The following is a 24,346-nucleotide window of genomic DNA, read 5'->3' on the forward strand; positions in this document are numbered from 1 at the left end:
CCTTCACTGGTAGAATAGGCTGATAAGAACAATTTGTTCCAATAGCCATTAAGGCAGCTGAAGGAGGTGCTATGGCGCACTTAGAGCTTGGTTAGACAATGAAGACACCAAGGTCATCCACTGCATCTCAAGCCATCACCAGTAGTCTTGACTCTGTCCTGGCACTGGACTGTGATGACTCTGGAAAAGTGAGTGAGGTCAATGATTTTGTGCAATTCTGCCTCATTTAAATCCAATTTAGGCATGAATCAAAAGACATGACTCATACCATTTTACCATCTTTACTTATCTCAAAGTCCTGTGGTGACAGGCATGTGACAAAACAGAGGGTGCGGATACACTGGAAGCTGTAGACACAACCCTGCACACAGGTGGCCCAGGTCATAGGGTCATCTTCTCACCAGAAGTGGCAGTGGAATTCAGTACCCCCTTGGGTGTCTGAGCTGCCTTTTAAGGACCCTATTTCTCACTTTTTGGTGTGAGGAAGGGGCTAGAAAAGTGCCCTCAAAATTGTCTGCTTACCTAACCCTGGTCTGATTACCATGGCAGGTGGGAACCCACTCTGAAGTCAAAACACACAAAAAAGTACAAAAACTTCTGCAAAGATGATTCCACTCACCATCAGTACATGAAATGTACATACACACACTTACAGACAACACAAAACCCAGAAGACTGAAAGACGAAAAGCTCGTTTTGAGAGAACTCGGCAGGTATTACATCCAAATAGCAGCCCTGAGTCAAACAAGGGTGACAATCGAAGGTCAGCTTACTGAAGTCAGAACTGGATATACATTTTTCTGGAGTGGCTGAAGTGAAGGAGTGCCAAGAAGCTGGTGTAGGTTTTACAATCAAAATTAATCTAGTCAACAAGCTTATATGCCTACCAATAGGAGTGAAAGGTAGACTCATGAAAATGTGATTATCATTTTCAGGAAAATGCCGTGCCCTCATCATTAGAGCCTATGCCCTCACCATGATGAGGTCAAAGAAAAGTTTTATGAATACCTGGAGACCCTCATCATCAACATACCAAAAGAGGCCAAGCTTATAATTCTGGGTGACTTTAATGCTAGAGTTGGCTCTGATTACCAGACATGGCAGGGAGTCTTTGGGAGGAATGGAATTGGAAACAGCAACAGCAATGGTTACTTACTACTGAAGTTACTACTGAAGACTTGCACATCTCATGAACTTCTCATCACCAACACTGTCCTGTTTACCTAAACATAATAAAATTTCATTTCTCACCCTTATAGCAAAAACTAGCATTTAACAGACTATGTGATTGTAAGGAGAAGAGACAAATTGTAAGAATGTGAGAGTAATGACGGCAATGTATGGTGCTGAATGATAGACTGATCATAGATTTATCCTCACCAAGCTAAATATTCACATTCAATGAAAACAGTGACCCCAAGACAAAATGACTAACAGAAGAATTAATATCAACAGATTAGAGTACTTCTCTGAGTGGGAACAGTTTGTTGCTAACTTGGAGGGAAAGTTGAACCAACACAATGTTGGTGATGGGAGAGCAGAAAAGGAGTGGGCAGGTACCTGAGATTTGGTGTACAGCACTGCATTTACTATCTGGGTCAGAACACTCAAAAACATCAAGATTAGTTTGATGAAAATGATGGGGAAATTCAGAAGCTGCTAAATGAAAAACAAGAACTCTACAGGATTCACCATCAGGATAGTTTATCCATCTCTAGGAGGGAAGAATTTAATTCCATCAAAAGTAAAGTATAAATGAAGCTTGGAAGGAAGCAGGATTCTTGGCTCAATAAGAAGGCAGATGAAATTTAGTTTTATGCTGATAGTAGCAATCCAAAGTGCTCTTATGATGCCTTGAAGGCTATTTATGGTCCAAAGACCTATTGGGCATCTCAACTACTCAGTGCTGATGGAGTCACATGGATTAGTGATAAGGACATGATCCTAGAGAAATGGACTGAACACTTCAAAAGCTGAAGCCAATGATTGTTTATCTCACGTCAAAATCAATTCCACCCTAGTTGAAGTTCCAACTGAAAAAAAGGTTTTGAATGCCATTAGGCTCCTCTCCTGTGGCAAAGCACTTAGTTCTGATTCTGTTCCAGCTGAGATTTACAAGGTATGGGCTCCATTACTCATACAAAAAGCTGACTGAAATTTTCTGGGTTATATGACAAAAGGAGGTTATTCCCTCAGGAGTTCAAGGACACCTCCACTGTCCATCTCTATAACAGTAAAGTGAATAGATGGTCCTGTGACAATCACAGGAGAGCCTCTCTCTTAGTCACTGCTGGCAAGATTCTTGCCAGAATCCTCCTTAACAGGCTGATCCTTCACCTAGAAAACAGTCATCTACCTGAGAGCCAATGTGGCCTCAGAAAGGGCTAAGCAATGATCAATACGGCGTTTGCTGCCCAACAACTCCAAGAGAAATGCCAAAAGCAGAATAGAAGTTTGTACACAATGTTTGTAGATCTTAGCATGGTCTTTGATACTTTCAGTTGTGAGGGCTTATGGAAAATTATGTCAAAATTTGGTTGCTGGAGAAGTTCATCAGTATGTACATCAATTTCATGATGGCCTGCTTGCCAGGGTTCTGGATAACAGACAATGCTCTCCTGCTTTCACAATCAACAATGGAGTGAAACAAGGCTGTGTGCTTGCTTTCTTGCTTTTTTAGCACGTTGTTTTCAGTCATGTTGTTAAATGTCTACAATGAGGATGAACACAAGATCAAGGTCAGTTACCCCACTGATGGTAATTTCTTTAACCTGAAAAAGCTACAAGCCAAGGCCAAAGTAGGAGTGCTGGTGCATGATTTTTTGTTTGCAAATGGTTGTGCACTCAATGCAACCTATGAGGTTGAGATGCAACAAAGTACGGATCAATTCTCTGTTGCTTGCACTAATTCTGGCCTAACAATTAACAGCAAGAAAACACAAGTGGCTCCATCAGCCACCACCACACCATTCATACGTGGAACCATTGGTTACAGCAAATGGAGAAGTTTTGAATGCTGTGGATAAGTTCACTTACCTTGGCAGTATACTTTCTAGGGATGTACACAATGATAACAGTGTGGATACATGCATTGCCAAAGCTAGCTCACTGTTTGGGAGGTTCAGAAGGAAAGTGGGGGACAGAAGAGGTATTACATGACTACCAAATTGAAGGTATACAGAGCTGTTGTGCAGACCTCATTGTGTATGCCTGTGAAACCTAGACAATATTCCAGAGCCCTGACAGGAAAATGAATTGCTTCCATAGGAAATATCTTAGGAAGATTCTGAAGATCACCTAACAGGATAAGATACCAGACACTGAGATCCTTTCTCAAACTAAACTGTCAAGCACTTAAACTCTACTGCAGAGAGTGCAACTATAATGGGCTGGTTATGTTGTTCGAATTTCAAACATATGCTTGCCAAAAAGACTATTTTATGGAGAACTCACATAGGGCAAGTACTCAGATGGTGGTCAGAAGAAGCGATACAAGGAAACTCTCAAGGTTTCTCTTAAGAACTTTGGAAATGGAATTGAGACACTGGTACAGGACTACTCAGCATGGTGTGTCCTCATCAGAGAAGCTGCTGTGCTCTAAGAGCAAAAAAGAACTGAAGTAGCTCAAAAGAAAGGAGAGATGCTCAAATTTATGGAATCCACCCCAAATGTTCACATGGACTATTTGTGCCCAACCAGTGGTAGAACATTCTGAGCTAATATTGGTCTGATCAGGGACAGTCGGACTCACTGAAACTTGACTCTAAGAGAGGAAAGTCATTTTTGTTCCTCTTTGAGAATGAAGGACAACAACCAACCATGCATTTAGTTATTTTCTAAATTGTAATATAGCAGCTGGTCACCATATGAGCTACAGGATAATAAACGTTTTGGCCATGGTAAGTCTCAGAGATCAATTTTTAAATGACAGTGTAGTTACTGAGAGTATCTACTGATGAAATGACTGTTCCTTGAAATATCAAATACGAAAGCTCACAAAAACACAAAAGATTGTAAGATCGCAGATCTGAGGTTGGAAGGAATCTCTGATGCCATTTTGTTCAACACTTTTATTTTATAGATGAGGAAGCTGAAGTCCAGAAAGATAATAAGTGACAGAGCTGGGATATGAATACAGGTCCTCTGCCTTAAAGCTAGTGCGCTTTTTCACTTCAAGCTATCTGTATGCCTATCTTCTCCCTCTAAATAGCCTTTATCCAAGGTTATCAAAGTCCCAGAGGGCAAGGGCTGGCATTTCATGAGTGCACAGAGTAGGCCCTTAATGTTTTCTTAGTTTAACTATCACCCTAAAAAAGTGGCAGGAGGTAAAGGAAATCAATTTTGTTCCTTGGTAGTTGCTTTGGGAAAACATTGGATAGGAAAGGAGGTTGGAATTACAGAAAATTGACTAATTTAAACTAATCTGGGAAAAGAAAATTAAGAAAATTTTCTTAAATAAATTTTCTTAAAAATTTTAAAAATAAAAGAAAATTTAAATTGGTAAAAGGTTTTAATTACAATGTTTTGTGTATAGGGTATATTATTAACAGTATACAGAAGTCTTAAGAATGCTTTTTTCACTAAAGAATGTTATTAGTTACTAAATTTTTTTAAATTAAAAAAGTGCTTCTAAAATGTTTAAGGGTGAGTCAAAATAGCATATTTCCTTTAATAATTTTATTATTTTACTAGCAATTATATTTTATGAACATTTAAATTAATTTAAATACCTGAAGTTAATATTACTAAATAAAATTCGTCTCTAATCTTTTAAAAATTATGTTCGGGTTAAAAAAAATAGCATACCACAAACTGTTGCTTTTTAGATTTTCTTTGGGTATTTTTTCTGTTGGGTCTATGCTAATTTATATAACAGAATTAACTGAATTATCAGGAAGATTAGAAAGATACTCTTTTCTTATTTTTTCTTTCTTTAACCCTTTAATGTTTTTTTTAAATTAAATTTTATGTTTATTTTTAGTTTACATCATGCATTTCCACAAGATTTTGAGTTACAAATTTTTTCCCCGTCTTTCCCCTACCCATCACCCCAAAACAGCGATCCCACTGTATACCCCCCCAAATCTGCTCTCTCCTATATCCTCTCCCATCCCCCCTCCAACTTTCTAGTAGGGCAAGATGGATCTCTATACCCCAGTGCCTGTACATCTTATTTCCCAGCTGCATGTAAAAAAAAATAATAATATATTTTTTAAAACTTTGAATTCCTGATTCTTTCCCTTCCTCCTTCATCACCCACCCTTACTGGGAAGATAAGCAATTCCAAATAGGTTGTACATGTGTAGCTATGCAAAATCTTTCCATCGTGAATATATTGTGAAAGACTGACTTTATTTCCCTCCGTCCTATCCCACCCCCTACTTGTTCTATTCTCTACTCTGACCCTGTCCCTTTTCAAAAGTGTGTGCTTTTAACTTCCCTCCCCACCAACCTGCCCTCCCCTCTATCATCCCCTTCCCTCCATCATCCCCCCCCAACTCTCCTGTAGGGGGAGATACCCTATTTAGTGTGTATGTCATTCCCTCCCTAAGCCAAATTCAATGAGAGTAAGGTTGACCCATTCCCTTTTTCCTTCCTGTTCTTCCCCTCCATTGTAACAGTTTTCCCTTGCCTCTTCTATATGAGATAATTTACCCCATTCTGTCTCTCCCCATTTCCTCTCATTATATTCCTCTCACCTCTCAATTTCACCTTTGAAATAGCATCCTTTCCTATTCAATTGGTCCTATGCCCTCTATGTATACCTGTATACATATATACACACACTCCCATATGTATTCCTATGCCCATATACCCTCCTATATAGACATATATATATATATATATGTATGTATACATAAATGTATAAGATGTTCTCTTTTCACTAGCATGTAGATTATTTAAGCAAATCAATTATAATAAAAGATGCTTACTTCAAGCTCAGTTTTAATAATACATTCAGTAGCAATCACACAGATAGGAATATTATAAAAATACACCTCAATGGAAACTAAAAAGGTGTTAATTTTTATAAACTACATTTCAATAGCATAAGTGATCTCCCCAACATGACATAGCTTTTCTAAAAGCACAGGATGGACCTCCTCAACAGCTTGTCTCTCCTCCATGCTAATGTTACCATGCTGAATGAGAAGGGACCTTCACAGAGGTCATTGCTGCCATTAACTCTTACCTGTAAACAATTCTTTCCCTTTGTAAATCTTCCAAGCCACAGCACAGCTCTGCAGCATAGAATATGGCCCTCTCTTCATCCAAGCCAGGGTTCCCCATGTTGTATATATGGAACTTCAAATCCCCTCCATTCATGATGGTTAGTACTAAGCACAGGGCATCTTTTGTTTCATATGTGTAGGATAAACTAACCTAAAAACAAAAAAGACCTGCTGATACCGTTACCATTCATTCCCTCTATTTTCTCTAATTCTGTCTCAAAACAAAACAAAATGGTAAGAGAAGATAAAATACAAATGCTACAACTAAGCAAACACAATCCAGAGGATTTTACCAGGCAAGAAAGAATAAATGTGATACATGGACACATACAATTAACATGACAACAATCTAAGAATCATCCAAGTTATAACTGTTCTGGATTTTAAAAGGTTTAACTTGATGTGCAAATAAAAATAGAGTCCTATAACTATTAAAACAAATAAGATCACACACACCAAAATATTATCCTCCATTTCTATGAAATTAGTGAAAATTCAAAGGATAATTATTGTTTGAATTGTTTACAATACCTGAATTAAACTTTGTTTCTTAAGTACCCTGAAATTTATTATATATTTCATATATAAAATAACAGATGATTTATTGCTGCACTACTGGAAACAATTTATGCTTAGTTATAAACATCAATCAACTATTGTATTATAAAGGGGTGCTGTACACAAACATGGGGTCCTTTACCAGTTATTAGATTGTTGGTTGTACTATTTTATGACTGTTTCATGAAGAGATACAAGTACCTATATAATATTTTTGGATAGAAGAATTAGGAGATACTAAATAGCTACGGGGAAATGTAATTAGTGCTTTAATGAAGGTAGAAGCCATAAGTGCGATAAGAAGAGGAAAGATGCTGTAGAGGTAGAAGTGATGACACTTGAAAATTGTTTGGATATTGGGGTAAAGGTAGAGGGAAAGAGAAAAGTCAAAGATGACTTCAAGCTTGCACACCTGCATAACTTGGAAGGCTGACAGTGCTCTTGAAAAAAATAGTTAGAATTGTGGATGTTGGGGAAAAAGTTTACAAGTTCCATTTTTGGTGCGATGAATTTGCATTGCCAATGGGACATCCAAGTAGAGATGTCTTGACAAGTAGCTGGTAGTCTAAACAAGCTTGGGAGAGAGATGAGAGTTGGATATAAAGATCTGGAAGGCATTGGCACAGAGTCCTCTAGGACAGAGTCCTGGGGCTTAACCAGACCGAGGGGGTGGACCATGAATGATACTCCCGTGAGAGACACTGAGAAAGTACAGACAAGGAGAAGAACCAAGAGAGAAGAGTGTTTTGAAGAGGGAAATAACCAGTCTTAGACTAGACTGGGCTTCTTGAGAGCAGGGACTGGTTTGTTTGTTTGCTAAGCACAGTATTTAGCACATAGTAGGCACTTAATCAATGTTAGTTAATTAACTGAGTGTCAGTATTCTCTGCAAGACTATGGAGAATAAGAGAGGTACAGAAGCATTGAGGAAGTACAAATGTCACCATTTCTAAAAAAAAAAAAAGAAAGGGAAGAGAGACCACAAAACAGATCAATAAACTTCACTTTAATTCCTGGAAAAATTAGAGAACATATTAGCCATTACCTTGTATTTTAGCACCATATTTGGCAAGATCTCTCTAGTTCACTGCATTCCCCACCCACCCAAAAAAGGGACCTCAAAGACTAGATCCAACTGCTTATTTGAAAAAGAATCTGCTATCTGACAAGTGGTCATTACCTTGTTTGAAGACCACAAATGAGGGAAAACAAGATTGAAGGGTTTTGCACTGAAGGGTTTCAGTATGAAAGAGATGTGGTTTAAACTTTCCAAGCATCAGTCCTGAACCCTGGACACTTTTAAAAGGGACAAGTGAGACTGCGTGTTAAATGACCACCTATCCTTGAAGAGTGTGACTATAAATATATCATACAAACCTTAGTATATATCAATAATATAATCAAACTCCCTCATTTTACAAATAAGGAAACTGAGGTGCAAAGAGGGAAAGTGACTTGGATAATCACAAAACAAGTTAGTTGTAGATCAGACTTTGGCATATCTAGGCCTAATGACTTCTCACTAAAATCTTCTCACTATTTCAATTACATGGACTAGGGCACTGAAGTGGGAACTTGGATAGTCGATTTTGATTTTGACCTTGTTTGGGTGATCTTGGAAAAATTTCTCAACCTTTCTCCATGTGTCTCAATTTTCTTATCTGTAAAATGAGAATAATTATACTGAACTATCTAAGGAGTTTTGTTATCAGGAACAATTAAGTGGAATCAAAAGGTATTAAGTACAAAATACTATATAGATACTAAACATTTAGAATAACTAGAAAGAAAAAAAATGAAACACAATGGAATAGGACAACTGGAAATATAATACTTCCTTCAATGTAAATAAGCAAATTTGTATATAACATTTCAAAGTAATTATTGTCATAATTTAATCATTTGTAATTTCATCTGTGTGGTAACTCCTAATGAAGGCTGCAACCGTTGCTTTCAGTCTTTGTGAACACTTTCATAAATTTCTATGCTCAAAAATATTTCTCATTTGGTTGCCAACCTTTTGGTTGAAAGGTGTGCTTTTTGGAGGGCAATTGGGGGTAAGTGACTTGACCAAGGTCATATGGCTAGTTTTTGTGTTAAGTGTCTAAGACCAGATTTGAACTCAGGTCCTCCTGACTCCAGGGCCAGTGCTCTATTCACTGCACCACCTAGCTGCCCCTAAAAGTTTTTCTGAACTCAGCTGACATAGTCAATGGGAAACAGACACACAGTCTGCTGCTTGCCTTATTATCTGATACTTTCTAGCTTGAAAATATCTACAATTTTGTGCCCTGCTGGCATAGCTTTCAAGAATCACACATCAGCTACACAACTCTATATCAGAGAAGGGCTTTAAAAAGAAGAATTTACTCCAAATCAGTTTTTCAGAAATTAAGAAATCCAGACATCCACATATCTAAGATCTACTATTTATTGATTAAATAAAATAGTTATTAATAAAAATTTTTAAATGACAACACAGCTAGGAAAGAACAACTTTTTTCTATCTGGAATTTCAAGAGTGATAAACAGCTAAGATTCCTCTAACAACCAAAACCAATGAGACTTTTTCATGAATGACAAATCATATATATATATATATGTATATATATATACATTTATCTACCTTTGCTAGAAAGAAGGGAAATATTCTAGTTAAAGGAAAAGCTAGATTAAAAATCAATAGTTTTTAAAACACAGAAAGTTGGGGGTTTTTGGTTTCACTTTTACTGAATCTTAAGGTGAATAGCCAAGGACAGTTTAAGAATAAAAGAGATTATTTCTTAGTATCGTACACAACTAAATCTACTATCATTTCCTTATCTTTCATTTATGGTTCAAAGGAATTAAGCTTTAACTCTTTTAACTTAAAATCAACTAAAATGTATATATTTCCAGATTTTATTATCTGAACTGACACGGTGCCTAGAGAGATTCCTGGAGACTGCGACTAGAATTCAAATTTCCTTTCAATTCAATCTTTTTGGTTTACTAAGCCGATTCTTGTTAGTTACCTTTACCTATAACCTCATGGAGGTATGATTCAACAATGAGGAAACTGGAACCTCCCTAAAAAATGACTAGCTCTAAAGAAGGATATATTTTTGGTGCTCTTGAAATTCATTATTCAACATTTATCCAATTGGGGCTAAAAAGTTAGAAGACTGAGTCAAAAAGATTAAGATGAACTGTCAATGAAGCTATTCAATTAAAAAGAAGATAATTCTGACTCTTCAAGAAGCATTATACAGAAGCATTTTAAGAAGAAAAAATGGACTGGGTACTTATCATCCATAAGTCCTTAAAAGTACTTCCATCAATCACTAACACGTACAAAGCACTGTACAAAAGAATTACCCAGACCTACACCCCATTTCAGTAATTCCTATATTTTAAGTCTCAGGTACATGAAAATAAATGAGAAATAGACTTTCAGAATAAAACCAATACATGAATAAATAGTAAGGTATTTTCCAAACACACAGGTGAAGGGCATGCTTATTTCTGGGGCAGAAGACAAGAATAAAATTGGATGGACGTGACAGAGAAAGAAAAGCTGTTTAACATCTGCAGCAGACTCCAGCAGGTGTCTAAAGAGTGTCAAGTTTTGTGGAGGATCTGAGTGGTGGGAGTGAAGAAGCTGGAGAAGACAAAACAAAAGAGCAGCCTAGGGATTGCTTCAGAGAAGAATCAGGCAGGAACAAAATGAACATATGGAGGTGGCACTGGGTGCTTATGCATGAGATGTCAAATAGACTTGATAAAATGGGGGAGGAAAATACTTCGAGCACTTTAATGTACACTCCACACACAGCTGGCATTTATTTAGTAAGTGAAAATGATTGATGAGAACCTCTGCCTGGAATGTGCAGGATAAGAGGAAGTCACCACAACACAGAAGAAGGGTGCAACATGAAAAGCCAAGCTTGGTAGCAGTAAAGAAAGAGATTCTACGGGATAGTGCAGGAAGGAGCAAAATAAGGTGAGATAGCTCTAATAAAGCAGACCAGGGGAGAGAGGACCACAGCTCAAATCAAGGAGGGGATACATACAGATGAAGCATGAAAAGGATAGTAGATCTGTCACCTGCTCTAAAAGCTGAAGGCAAATTTAAAATAATCCTGAGGTTTTGGGCATTGGATACTAGGATGGATAATGCTAATGTTTACTATAAAAGAGGATTATAGAGTGCATATGATAATTCCTGATAAATACATAATTTATCATTTACAACTTATCACTTAATGGTTTCATATCTATTATATAGCATTTAATCCGTATAACAATCCACCTATATTTCAGTAAACTGGACATCTGGGAAGATATCTTGTTTAAAATGTCTCATAGGAAAGAATGCTAATATATAAGACTAAGCTTATTGATAAGAAAAAAAGACTTGGGGTGGCCAGGTAGCACAGTGAGTAAGAGCACCGGCTCCAGTGTTGGGATGACCTGGGGATCAAATCTGGGCTCAGATACTTAGCACCACACCCAGAAATAACTGGCCGTGTAACCTTGAGCAAGTTACTTAACCCCAATTGCTTAAAAAAAAAAGACATCCACACAAGTAATTAAGTCTATGAAAGTGAATATTACTTAAGTCCTGTAAAATAAGAAACGTTAAATGATCAAGGACTGTGCTCTGAGGGACTCTTTCTATGAAAGTGAAGAAGTTTGAGCTGCTGGAAAGACATTGAACACAGAAACAGTGAGTTAAGGGCTCTACCACTGAAGCCCAGGCCAGGAGTGATGAACAGTGTTACCTGAAAGTATCAAATACTTTAGAGAAGTAAAATAAGTTTTCTTATATAAAATAAGTAAAATAAGAAGTCACTAAGTGTCTATTGCATGTCAGGTAGGAGATCGTTTTCAAGTTTTCAAGATCGTTTTCAAGATCTGTTTCATTACTGGGTAAGCAAGCGAATGTTAAAGGAGCTAGGAATGAGTTAGCGATTACTTTTACTTTAAGAGCTCAGACAAAGGAGAGAAATGGAAAAATACAGAACAAAAAAGGGATTTAGTGTTGACTTCTTAAGAATGGACACTACAGGTTGAAGAGAAGAAGACAATACAGATTACAAATGCTAAAAGGTGACTGAAAAGATAAATGAAGATACATCCATTGATCAGGGCTATCATCCTTTTAATGATGTAGATAAACATTCATGCCTTCTTATCTAGTGTGATTCTTATCTGTGTCCTGTGAATTAATCATTAATGTCATTGGGACCTTCTTCTAGGGCTTCTGTTATTATATTACCACAAACTGATGACTTGCCTTCACTTCTGGAAATACAGAGGATCCCAAAAGTCCTAGTCTTATTAAAGTTATTTAATCAATTAAGGCTTAAAATTGTAGCAGAGCTTTTGAGACTTTTATATCTCTCTGATCATACATTTTAGGCACCTGTTGATGTGCAATTCTTTGCCTATTCATGGTGACCATACACCTCTCCACTGTTCAGTTGTTTTCAGTAATGCCCCTCTCTTCGTGACCCCTTTTGGGGTTTTCTTGGCAAAGATACTAGAGTGGTTTTCCATTTTCTTCTCCAGCTCATTTGACAGAGGAAAAAAGTGAGGCAAACAGGGTTAAGTGACTTGCTCAGGGCCACACAGCTAGTATCTGAGGCCAGATTTGAACTCAGGAAGATGAATATGAGCTTAGTCTTGAAAGAAGTTAGGAAAACTACAAATGAGTGGGCTGAACATTCCAGGGTTGGGGCCAACAAGGGCAAAGGCATGAAGGTAAGAGAAGATATGGGAGAAATGGCAAAATAGATCAGAATGGCAAAATGGTAGAGTGCAGTGAGGGGAGTAAAGTGTAAGAAGACTGGAAAAGCAGGAGGTACTATGATATTCTAAAGTCTAACACAATCAATGTATTGTCAGCAAACAAGACTATGTGGAAGATCTATGACCAAAAGGTAATTGTTCAAATATCAATTTTATCGATGGAATGATGTTAATAATCAGTTGTCAAACAAAGTTATAAAGGTTATTGCATCTTTCGAGGAATATTCTATGACTTTAATGTCTGCATACAAGAGGAGCTTTTATAGCAGCATTTTGTTTTGAACATAGCCAACAGACAATAAGCATAGTGGGAGCTAGTCTAGTCTACTCCATACCTTTCAGGCAACAGTGTAACTATAAATCTGCAGTCTGCTATAGCATACCATTTGCAAAGAACTTCTCAGATCTTTTTTTTTTTTGAGGGGGAAAGGAAAGGCAGTTGGGGTTAAGAGATTTGTCCAAGGTCACACAGCTAGAAAGCATGTCAAGTGTCTGACGCCAGGTTTGAACTCCGGTGCTCCTGACTTCAGGGCCAGTGCGCTATTCACTGCACCACCTAGCTGCCCCTCAAATCTTTTTTAAGTATACACTTAATATACATGTAGCTGATTCTTGTAGATTTATAGAGATGAGAAACTAGGCATATGAGTTAGTAGTTAGTAATATTTTCATAGTTACTTTTTTTTTTTTAAAGCAATTGGGGTTAAGTAACTTGCTCTAGGTTACACGGCCAGTTATTTCTGGGTGTGGTGCTGAGTGTCCGAGCCCAGGATTCGATCTCCAGGTCGTCCCAACACTGGAGCCGGTACTCTTACTCGCTGAGCCACCTGGCCGCCCCTAAGCAATTGGGGTTAAGTAACTTGCTCAAGGTTACACGGCCAGGTGTTTCTGGGTGGGTGCTAAATGTCTGAGCCTGGGATTCGATCTCCAGGTCTTCTCAACACTGGAGCCGGTGCTCTTACTTGCTGTGCTACCTGGCCGCCCCTATAGTTACTTTTTCTAATAGTAATGTCCATAATTTTTTTCAGATATGTCATATTTATATTCCTGTTTGACATTTAAGTCTCTCTTAAAACCAGACACAACCTATCCTTCCAGCCTTAATATATGTACTCTCCTACAAGCACTCCTTGGTCCAGCCCAACTAGTCTTCTTACAGTTCCTCATAAAAGACTGCCATCTCTGTGAGATGCTTGGAATATGATCCTTTCTCACCTACCTCTCTTGGAATCCTTAATTTCCTTCAAAGCTCAGTTCAAATATCAACTATATGTGGCCTTTCCTAATTCTCTGCGCTGCTGGTACTTCTCCCCAATCAAGTTACTGTGCACTTTTTATATACTTCCGTGTCTCCTCCAGTAAAATATAAGTTGCTAGAGGGCAGGACCTGTTTCATTCTTATCTTTGTATTAAGACCTAGTACAGCAACCGGCATATGCAAGGTGCCTAATAAGTCCTTGATGTTTATTATGTTGAGAATTGATTGCTCACCATCCTCAAAACTGTTTTGCTTCCAGGACAGATCTCCACTATGGACACATGGTCTGGTCTGCTGCACTGACTGGTCTTTGGACTTGTTTTCTTTAGAATCATTTCTATTTCCTTGCAATATATAACCCGGACGGTGATGATGGGGACAAGTTTATCACAAGGCAGATCTTTCACATTTTCCTCCCATTTGTTTTTTTTTTTTTTTTACCTAGTGCCATCTTATAGAATATAAGATTCTTTAGGAGAGAAACTATTTTACTTTGTTAATGTATCTTCAACATTTATCACAATGCCTTGCACAGTGAAGGCATTTAATAAATAATTAAATAAACCAAGTCCTTAAAGACTCTAGGGATGATCTGGCTTAAGCAATTTAATCAAGATTCCTACAAACCCAGCTTCTCACAATTTTATGAACTGATATTGCTCATATTTTTCCTCTATCTTCCACAGTACAATTTAATAAACATATTCTAAGCCACTGTTGCTACCAAATTTCTTCATTTGGCAAGTAGATCCAATATTTTATAGCTGAGGTGTTTCTAGGCTCTTCTGGCCTCCTTGTTATAGCCAATGACTTACTATAATTAAACTTCTTAAAGAAAAGGTGATATTCTGCAGCAATGTTCTTTTGTCGTTTCTTATTTTTTGTGGTCACTATATAATTTTTTAATTTAGGGCGGGATTGTTTTTAATTGCCCATTAGTTTGTTTTCATTTTTACTCTTTCTTATAATTTAGTAATAAGTTTGGCTTTACACAAGATGGTGGTCTGACTGCATACTGATAAATGATTCTGAAATTACTCCTATACTGTTAACCAGTCTGTTTCTGGTAAGATAAAGTTACTTAGAGCTCACCATATCCAGCACTTCCTCTTTTCTTGAATAAAGTATTCATAGTATATAGGCATGATATTTTTATGTAATCTAAAGCAAATATTGCCTTATGTTTCTTTATTAATCTAGAATCAAACCACCCATCATTGCACTCGAGTCACTGAGGATTAAAGTATATGCCAACTTAACATGGAGGGTTTTATAAAATTCTTTACAGAATCTCTCTACTTCCTTGTATATTAAAACAACTGCTAGAGCATAATCTACAATATTTTCATGGTGGTTTTTTTGTAAGTGTTTATTAAGATCTCTGCAACATGAAATGACCACGTGTCTCATGAAATGATGTCTCTTGCTGCCTTGAAATACATAAATAAACCAACTTCAATTCTTAAGAGAGCCTATAAGTTAGCCTTTCCTCTAGTGACATTTACTTCTGTCTTCTGGTCAAATATATTACGAGAAATCAATATCGACATGGGTTAGCTCCTCCAACAGTACACTGACTCAATAAATCTCACATTTTGAGAATTCCAAGAGCTACTCGTCAGTCAACTACCATTCACTAAAATACCTATGATGTGCCAGGCATATGCTAAAAGCTGGGGATGCAAAAAAAGGCAGAAGACCAGCTGAGGGGGGAGACAACATATAAACCACAACATACAAACAAGCTATCTATGGGATAAATTGGGGATAATCCACAGAAGAGAGGCACCAGGATGAAAGAAATGTTAATTCCTTTGATTTTCAGTCCATCTTTTTTTTTTTTTTGGGAGAACAATTGGGGTTAAGTGACTTGCCCAAGGTCACACGGCTAGTTTTGTGTTAAGTGTCTGAGGCCGGATTTGAACTCAGGTCCTCCTGACTCCAGGGCCGTTGCTCTATTCACTGCACCACCTAACCACCCCTTCAATCCATCTTTTTAGGTCACCCTGCCACCGTCACTGAAGAAATTGAAGAGAATCTTTGTAAGACTGATGGACATTTTATACTTTCATTTTCTGAGTTGCCCTAATTTTGAAAGATAGGAAGAAAAAAGCATACTAGTTTCTTATTGAAGGGAATTGGTTTTGTTGCAGAAACAAGCAGGAAAAGAAGGGGACGAATTATAAGTAGTAATAGCCAGTATTTAATTTAATTTGCAAACACTTTAAGGTTTGCAAAGCACTTTCCCTATATCACCTCATTTGAACCTCAAAACAACTCTCTGAGGCAGGCAACTGTAAGTATTCACATTTAATAAGTGAGGACTTGTCCAGGGTCACATAGACACTAGGTGTCTGAGGCGGGATTTGAACTCAGATAGTTTTCTCTCTCTCTTTTTTTTGGAGGGGGGAGGTGAGGCAATTGGGGTTAAGTGAATTCCCCAAGGTCACACAGCTAGTAAAGGTCAAATGTCTCAGGCTGGATTTGAACTCAGTCCTCTTGACTCCAGGGCTGGTGCTCTACTCACTGCACCACCTAGCCACCTCAAACTCAGGTGGTTTTGGCTCCAAGTCTAGCATGATCCATGGTGGCACATAGACTTTTATAAGAATCCTTCCAAAATGTAATGTGGATGCTAGTAATTGGTAGGAAATGTCTCATCTAGTTTTGCCAGAAAGAAGACAGTCAACAACTCTCCCAAACTGGGTGACTGGGGTTTCCAGCATAATTTACAAATACACTCCACAATTTTTGCAACATTGAATACTGAATGATAAATACCACTATTGTTATTAATAGTGACAACCATGATGAATTCAATAGAAAGGAGAAATTTCTAGGCTCTTTGCTAGTGGTAAATACAAAGGAAATAAAGTCATCTTGTTTTAAGTAGAGAAAATAAATCTAAGCAAAATTATTTGTGCACTATAAAAAAAAAACAGCTTGAATTACAGAGTCTTAATTAAAAAGGTATATTTTCCATCAGTTAATTTTCATTAAATCAATGGCCACAGAAAAAACAAATTAAGATATATGAATGTTCAGAAAAATTTCTAAGAGAACATCTTATCACTAATAGCATAGTTATATGATATTGATGACATGATAAACTTGATAAAGCGTTTTACATACAGTTCTTCATCTCTACCACTCTATGTGGTAAAATAATTCAGGTATGATGTGCCTGTCCTCATTTCACAAACCTCTGAGGCTCAGAGGTTAAGAAACCTTTGCCTAACGTCACAGGGCCAGGTTTTGACCCAGGTCTCCAACATCAAGTACAGCACTTTACAACATCATGCTGACTCCAACAGCTTAATTAAAAATAAGATAACTGCATGAGATTGGAATGTTAAAACTTAAAATGAAATTTTAGGTCATTTACGTTTAGATGGTATCTGAAGGAAAGGAAATCATAAATATCTTATGTTTTAGGATTCTCCCCAACAAAACCTATGTTAAAATGAAAGTGAGGTAGATGGTTTTATTTTTAGGACTTTTTTTTGCTTTTTTTGAGGGCAACTGAGGTTAAGTGACTTGCCCAAGGTCACAGGGCTAGTTTTTGTGTTAAGTGTCTGAGGGTGGATTTGAACTCAGGTCCTCCTGACTCCAGGGCCGTTGTTCTATTCACTGTGCCACCTAGCCGCCCCTATTTCATATATCATTACAGTGCCAAACTTCACTTTTTAATGGCAGGATTAGGCATAGTACTGAAAACATCTCAATGTGATATTTGTAACCATACATACAAATTCATAAATTACAAAAGCAACATCAATATAGTAATAGGGCACAGAATGGAAAAACCTTTAGGGTAAAGACTGTCCCTAAAAACCAAATTAATGATATTAAAAAAAGAAACATTCAACCCCACTGTTCCAATGAAAAAGAACTATAATGAGTATTTTAACTTTTATCCACATAAACACGTAGTAGAGTCTAAAGATTTCTAAGCAGAATCTTTCACCTTGAAAAAAAAAAAGTATAATTATCAATGAATGATATTCCTAGTTAGCATTAAAAAAAGACACATATAGACTAAAACATCAGTGTGTTTATTGGTGCATAACTTTGTTAAAAGGAAATCTAAAGAAATCTGAGCAAGTATAAAATGGATGATCTGTTTATACAAAAAAAAGGAAATATAAAAGAATACCACTGTTAATTCAATTGACTGAAGAAATTGAACTGGTCAGCTCAGAAGTAGGTTTTTGATGGAAATACTGTAGAATTAAGTATGTCAAAAATGCAACATTCTCAAATTAGGCCCAAACCAGATAAAAATGTATCTGGGAAATATTAACAAAGTAAATAAAAATACAATAAAACATGGGGCAAGTAGGTGGCACAGTGGATAGAGTGAAGGCCTAGAGTCTGGAAAACTCTTCTCTCTGAGTTCAAATCTGGCCTCAGATACTTACTAGCTGTGTGACCCTGATAAAGTCACTTAACCCTGTCTGCCTCAGTTTCTTTATCCATAAAATAAGTTGGAGATGGCAAACTATTCCCATATCTTTACCAAGAAAACCCCAAAGAGAGTTTTAATAAAACATAGATAACATTACATTTTAAAAGCAAGTTAATACGTGGCCTTTGGGGTTCTTTAAATATGACTTGGTTCCTGTTTTCTACTGCAGATTTGACATCACTGCTATGGATGAAGCAAAACAATTAACATTATACTTTGTGAGATCAAAAAAAAGAGATACTTACTACAAATCTACTATGTACTTTTTCTAAAATTCTCTTTTCATTTAATGCCATAGATTCTCCTTTCCTCTTCTTAATTCTCTTTTTTTCCAGCTTTTTACAAGCATACATTTTTCCTGTTGCCCGTACTTGGCAGGCACATACCTACAGAGGAAAAAAAAAAGAGAGAGATTCATATACTTCTGGTTTTTTCTAGTCTAAAATTATCTTTTATCCTATTAATTTTATTTTTAAAACTTTATTTAAAAATTTCTTCTCTTCCAAATCCAGCTACAGCAATGAAGAACAGGAAAATTCAATCAAGAAGACCATTAGAAATCTGCAAGCAGGCTAAAAAGACATTAAAATTTAAATATGGTATATTCTTTGAACTCATTATTCTTTCCAAGTCCATAAGTTGGTGACTAGGTCTGAAGTCAGAAGATGAGCATTTCAGCCCCATCTCTGATGCTTTTTTTTTTTTTTAAAGCAATTGGGGTTAAGTAACTTGTCCAAGGTTACACGGCTAGTTATTTTGTGTGGGTGTTAAGTATCTGAGGCCGGAACTGATTCTGGGTCCTCCTGACTCCGGGGCCAGCACTCTTATCTGATACTTCTTATAGTACAACTGTAGACAATCTCCTTCAATATCAATTTGCTCACTAATAAAATGGGGATGAAATTTGAACTGTCTCCCTCAAAGAGTAACTGAAGAAATATGCTATGTAAATGTAAGTTATTATTTTAAATTACATTAAATGAAAAAGCAAAAAATGTCAAGATACAAAAGTCAATATATTACATTAGTAGTTCTCTACTGCCTCTAGGATTAAATACAAATTACTCATTGAAAGTCTTTCAGTCTGGCTAGCTTCTCTCCTGTTCTAGACATTTCACATTATGTTTCCTTCCCTCCATCCTGCCTATCATGAACTCTGCTCTAGTCAAACCATCCATTTCCTCACACTCCACCTCCATTTATACTGTCTTGGCACAGGCTGGACTGAATACCAGGAATTCACTGTTTAACTCTGTGCCTTCACTGGCCAGTCCTCCATCATACATAGCTGAGGTGCCCTGAACAGTGAAAACATTTCCTGACCCCTCGTTGTTTGTCCTCTCCTCAAATTCTGTTTCTTTCCATGCAAATGTCCTAGACTCCCTCGAACCCACAGAATTTAACCCTTGAGACCAAGGGTTATTTTTTATTGCCTTTATCCCTACTGCCCTGCAGGGTAGTAGCTGCTAAATAAATGTTTATTGAATTTAATAGTGAGGCAAAAAAAGAACTTCAATAATATTGGAAGAATACCCATACGTACAAAAATGTTTATAGCAGCTCTTTTTGTAGTGGCAAAGAATTGGAAATTAAGGGGGTGCCCATCAATTGGGGAATGGCTGAACAAGTTGTGGTATATGCATGTTATGGAATACTATTGTGCTATAAGAAACGAGGAGCAGACGGTCTTCATATTTACCTGGAGAGGCTTGTACAAACTGATGCTGAGTGAGAAGAGTAGAACCAGGAGAAATTTGTACACAATTACAGACACAACGTTATGTGTGATGACCAACTTTGATAGACTGGACTCCTCTTAGCAATGCAGTGATATAAGTCAATCCCAAAAGACTCATGATGGAGAGAAATATGTGCATTCAGAGAAAGAACTAGAAAGAACTGAGTTTATATCCAGGTGGAAGCAAAATACCTGATCTTTTTCGTTCTCTTATTTGGTTTTATGTCCTCTTTACCATTTTTCATTTCAGCTGGTACAATCCGTTCTTATAACCTGACCAATGTATAATGTGAAAGTATTTACAGATCCTATACTTGACTATAAGCCACCATGGGAGGGAGGGGAGGGAGGGGGACAAAATGTGAAATTCAAGGAATTGTGGAATTGAATCCTGTAAACTAAAAGGAAACAAACAAATTAATAAGAAAAAAATAAGGAAAACATAAAAAAAATAATATTGGAAGAATTATTTGGAAATCTACTTTTCAGGAGCTGATTCCATTTAAGTCTTATAACTTTTTAAAACCAGATAATTTAGATCTGTCTTTTGGAAGGTTAACAAGAAAGAGGTAGAATCTATGAAGACAATAACATACTGGAGGGTGTCCCAGTTTGAAAATAGACTGCTAGGCATTCATGTGTGGACAATCAATGCATATATTATAGCCTATATTAAGGAATCCGACCAATTACAAGAAAAGTACCCATCTTTTAAACAGCCAAACTGCTCAAATATAGACACCAATTTGGGGACATTTAAATGAAAATATAAAATCATTCTGTTAGTCAACAACATTAAGTGTTTACTATGTGATAGGCACTGAGCTAAGTGTGAAGGATACAAATAAGAAAAAAAAAGAGAGTTCCTGCCCTCTAGGAGCTTACAATCCAAAGGGCAAAGATAACACATGTAGAAAGCTAAAAGGGAAGAGGGGAAAGGGAAGGCACCCAGTTAAGGGGCATGGTGGATAAGCCAAAACAGGCCAAAATAAGTGCAGCTGAATGGGAAGTAAAGAGATGTCTAATTTGTCCTCATTCCTTAAATGGAATTTATGGCTGCACTCTCTAATCAAAGGGGTAGAAGGTGCAGATGAGGTTTAAGCAGCAAGGCTGACTGGATCTTGAAATATTATGAGATTTCCCAATGAAAACTTCTTAAAGGGCATGGGGGAGAAATCAAATTAGTCAAAGATCTTTGAAAAGTAATCAATGAACTTATTTAATGGTGTTGTGAGGCCTTGATAACTTTTCAGAAATAAGCTTGAAAGAAAAAAAAGAAAGGAAATTAATTCTCATTTGGGCAGGGGCTTGTTTCTTCTGTTTAGCTCTGGTCAAATTTGATGTGACTTTTATTGGCTATCTTTCTAAAATGAAGAGTACTTGGTTTTAAATGTCCTAAATATTTTTTTGCACTGAACAAGTTCCACATAATTCTTACAGGAATTCTTTGTTCCAAATAGACAAATTTCTATAACCATACTGAAAATACAATAAAAAAGTAAATGTGTAGAAAAATCACACCGAGCTGGAAGAGACTTCAGAAGCCATTTAATCTCATGTATCACCTATCTAATCATAATACTTTATTATTTGTTTCAAGTAAAAACTGAATGTGTTCAATTTAATCTACAATTTGTCTTGTCCCTGTTGACTTTAAAATGTTTTTCTTTTCTTCATGACAATTACAACTTGATAAAATATTCATGTCAACCTTCAATACATTTAGTTTGGGAGAGACAGGAAAAAAGTGTTGTTCCTAGAACATTTTTATTGGGATTCATAAAACTTACATTAAGTCCTAGAAACAAAGCTGTAATGAATCGTAAAGAGATAATTTATTTAACACCTACTCTGATTTTATAAATAAAGAAACTGAGGTCCAGGGAGGGAAACAGGGGAAGAATGTGACTTCTTAATCTAAAAACATAATAATTAATACTGACTGGCATCCCTGTTCCAAAGAATGGTTGTATAGGAGAAAACAGATACATATAAGGAGAAAACAGATTAGAGGTACGGTGGTAGGAGATAACATCTAATTTCTGCCCTGGAAAGCTCTTTGCTTCATCTCTTTCACCTTCAAACAAGCCCAGCAAAAGCCCTATGACATTAGTGATGGGTTTGTGATGATACTGATGGTTGATCTAAGGGGAGAGTACCCATACCTATATATAGTTGTTCCCAACCTCATGTTTCTGGCTGGTCAGATGGGAATCTCCTTGAAGGAAGGGATCTTCTTCTCCAGCCACCATAGCTTCTCTAGCACAAGATCACTGAGAGTCAAAGAAATCCACTACAGTTTCAAAAGTGTGCCAACTTCCTCAAGCCAAAATTCCCCTTCAAAGCTCTCTTTCTAGGGTCTACCAGAGAACTAGACCATCTGTGGTAAAGCCATGGATGGAGATAATAGGTTATCTTTAGATGAATGAACTGATAAAGGAGAAATACTTATATTTCAAAAAACCTCCCTCCCTGCTCCATCAATACTAAAAAAGAAGCATTCCAAACAATTCATCTAGCACAGTGCCCTATGAAACCCTCCCTTCCAAGGGAGTGGGGGAGGAACACACACACACACACACACACACACACACACACACACAAACACGTACACATGTGCCTCAGGTATAGAAGACAACTAGGCCATCAATGGTACATACTGATGCTGGTTGTATGTACTAATTCATTAGAATATAGCTTCATTGGGAGTAGGGACTGTTTTCACTTTCATCTTTATTTCCTTAGTACATGAGCTACAGTGTCTGACAATTCTTATCAAACCGCGTAAGAGTCTTTTACTCACGAGTAAGAAATCAGAATTGCCACAGGAAATGTGAGGTGAGATATCTGGCCGAGACAGATGCCTAAAAAGGAGAACCTCAAACGGCCCTCCTTCAGAAAAACTAGAAAATTTCACCAAACCAAATAATGATCAAAAAATTCAAATGAATCAAAAAACCAGCCAGAAGGCCATGGGCAATGGGAAACTGGCTAGAAGGCAAAGTCATTGCCAATCTAGGCAAACAGGCCTAGCCTCCCAATACTACTGGTGTGCCAGAGATCTGTATAACTGTAACATTCTATGTCTAGACACAGGAAGTGCAGAAGGCTCTTCTTAGAAAAGCTCACAGGGGTCAGAAAGCCCTGAAGATTTAGCACTCTGAAACTGAAAGATCCAGGTGGTCCTAACCCCAGAAGGTAGAGGGAAGCCAAGAATTCAGGGGACTCTTTGATAAAAACAATCTGGAGCAATAACACCACCCAAAAGAGGTAGAGTCTGGCCCTGAAAAAAGCTAGAAGTTCTAACTCAGGAACTAAAGCTGGAGAGATGAGTAAATTAAAGAAAACATCAACCAGTAAAAAAAAAAATTATTGCAAATCTAACTCTAACAACTGCAAGCACAACCTCAAAGAAAACAATAAATTTTCCACAAGGACTACATGAATACATAGAAGAAATGAAGCAAGAAATAAAGGAAATAAAAGCTTGGGAGCAAAAAGCTGAAAAGGGGATAAATAACTTAGAAGGGAAAGAGCAAAACCTTACCCAACAAATGGAATCTTAGAACACCTGCACATAATAGAAATAATTAACTCCATGAGAGACCAAGAAATGTTAGAACAAAATTTAAAAATAAAAGAAAATGTAAGATATTTCACATTAAAAAAGGAAATTATCTGAAAAAAAAATCAGGGAGAGATGATCTAAAATGCAATGGATTCCCTGAAAACTACAATTAAAAAAAACAAACAAAAAGCCTAGATAGACATCATAAACAAATCATAAATGAAATCACCCAGATCTGTTAGAATCAGAAAATAAAGACAAAAAGAATCCACTGATCACCTCTTAAAAGAAATTCCAAAAGAAAAAGTCCCAGGAATGTCTTAGCCAAAAGCCAGAGCTCCCCCACCAAAATATGCTGTGAGATTCCAAAAAGTGGTTCAAGTACCAAGGAACTATAGTCAGGATCACAAAGGACCTCTTTAGATAAGAGGAAATCTGGGGGGGAGGGGATTCCAAAAAACAAAAGATATATAGGCTTAACAAAGAATAACTTAGTCTGCAAAAATGAGCATAAGCTGAAAGGAAAAAAAAAAGATCTTTAATGGAATCAAGGATGTTCAATTATTTTTGATGAAAAGACCAGAGGTAATTTAGAAACATTGAAATGCAAAAAGAAGAATCTAAAGAAATTTTAAAACATAAACTTGAGTAACTAGAAGGAGCTGTAGGATGACACAGTATAAGAATTCTAATAGGGCAAGAGAAGTAAGTGTGCTTTCAGAACCTTAAC

General features: G+C 36.9%; 1 protein-coding gene across 4 annotated transcripts in view; it reads right to left on the reverse strand.

The window, feature by feature from the left end:
- Positions 1-24,346, reverse strand: part of GRK4 (G protein-coupled receptor kinase 4) — a 141,172-nt gene that overhangs the window by 40,880 nt on the left and 75,946 nt on the right. For all 4 annotated transcript variants that reach the window (XM_069070748.1, XM_069070738.1, XM_069070746.1 and 1 more), the window contains 2 exons: positions 18,556-18,696; positions 6,194-6,384 (listed from right to left, as the gene is read on the reverse strand). In XM_069070748.1, coding sequence (XP_068926849.1) covers positions 6,194-6,384; positions 18,556-18,696 — 332 coding nt within the window. The remainder of the gene's footprint in view (positions 1-6,193; positions 6,385-18,555; positions 18,697-24,346) is intronic.

This window comes from Petaurus breviceps, unplaced genomic scaffold, assembly GCF_028583685.1.
Source record: "Petaurus breviceps papuanus isolate PSGF00001 unplaced genomic scaffold, PetGlider_PUasm1.0 140, whole genome shotgun sequence".
In the NCBI taxonomy this organism is placed as follows: Eukaryota; Metazoa; Chordata; class Mammalia; order Diprotodontia; family Petauridae; genus Petaurus; species Petaurus breviceps.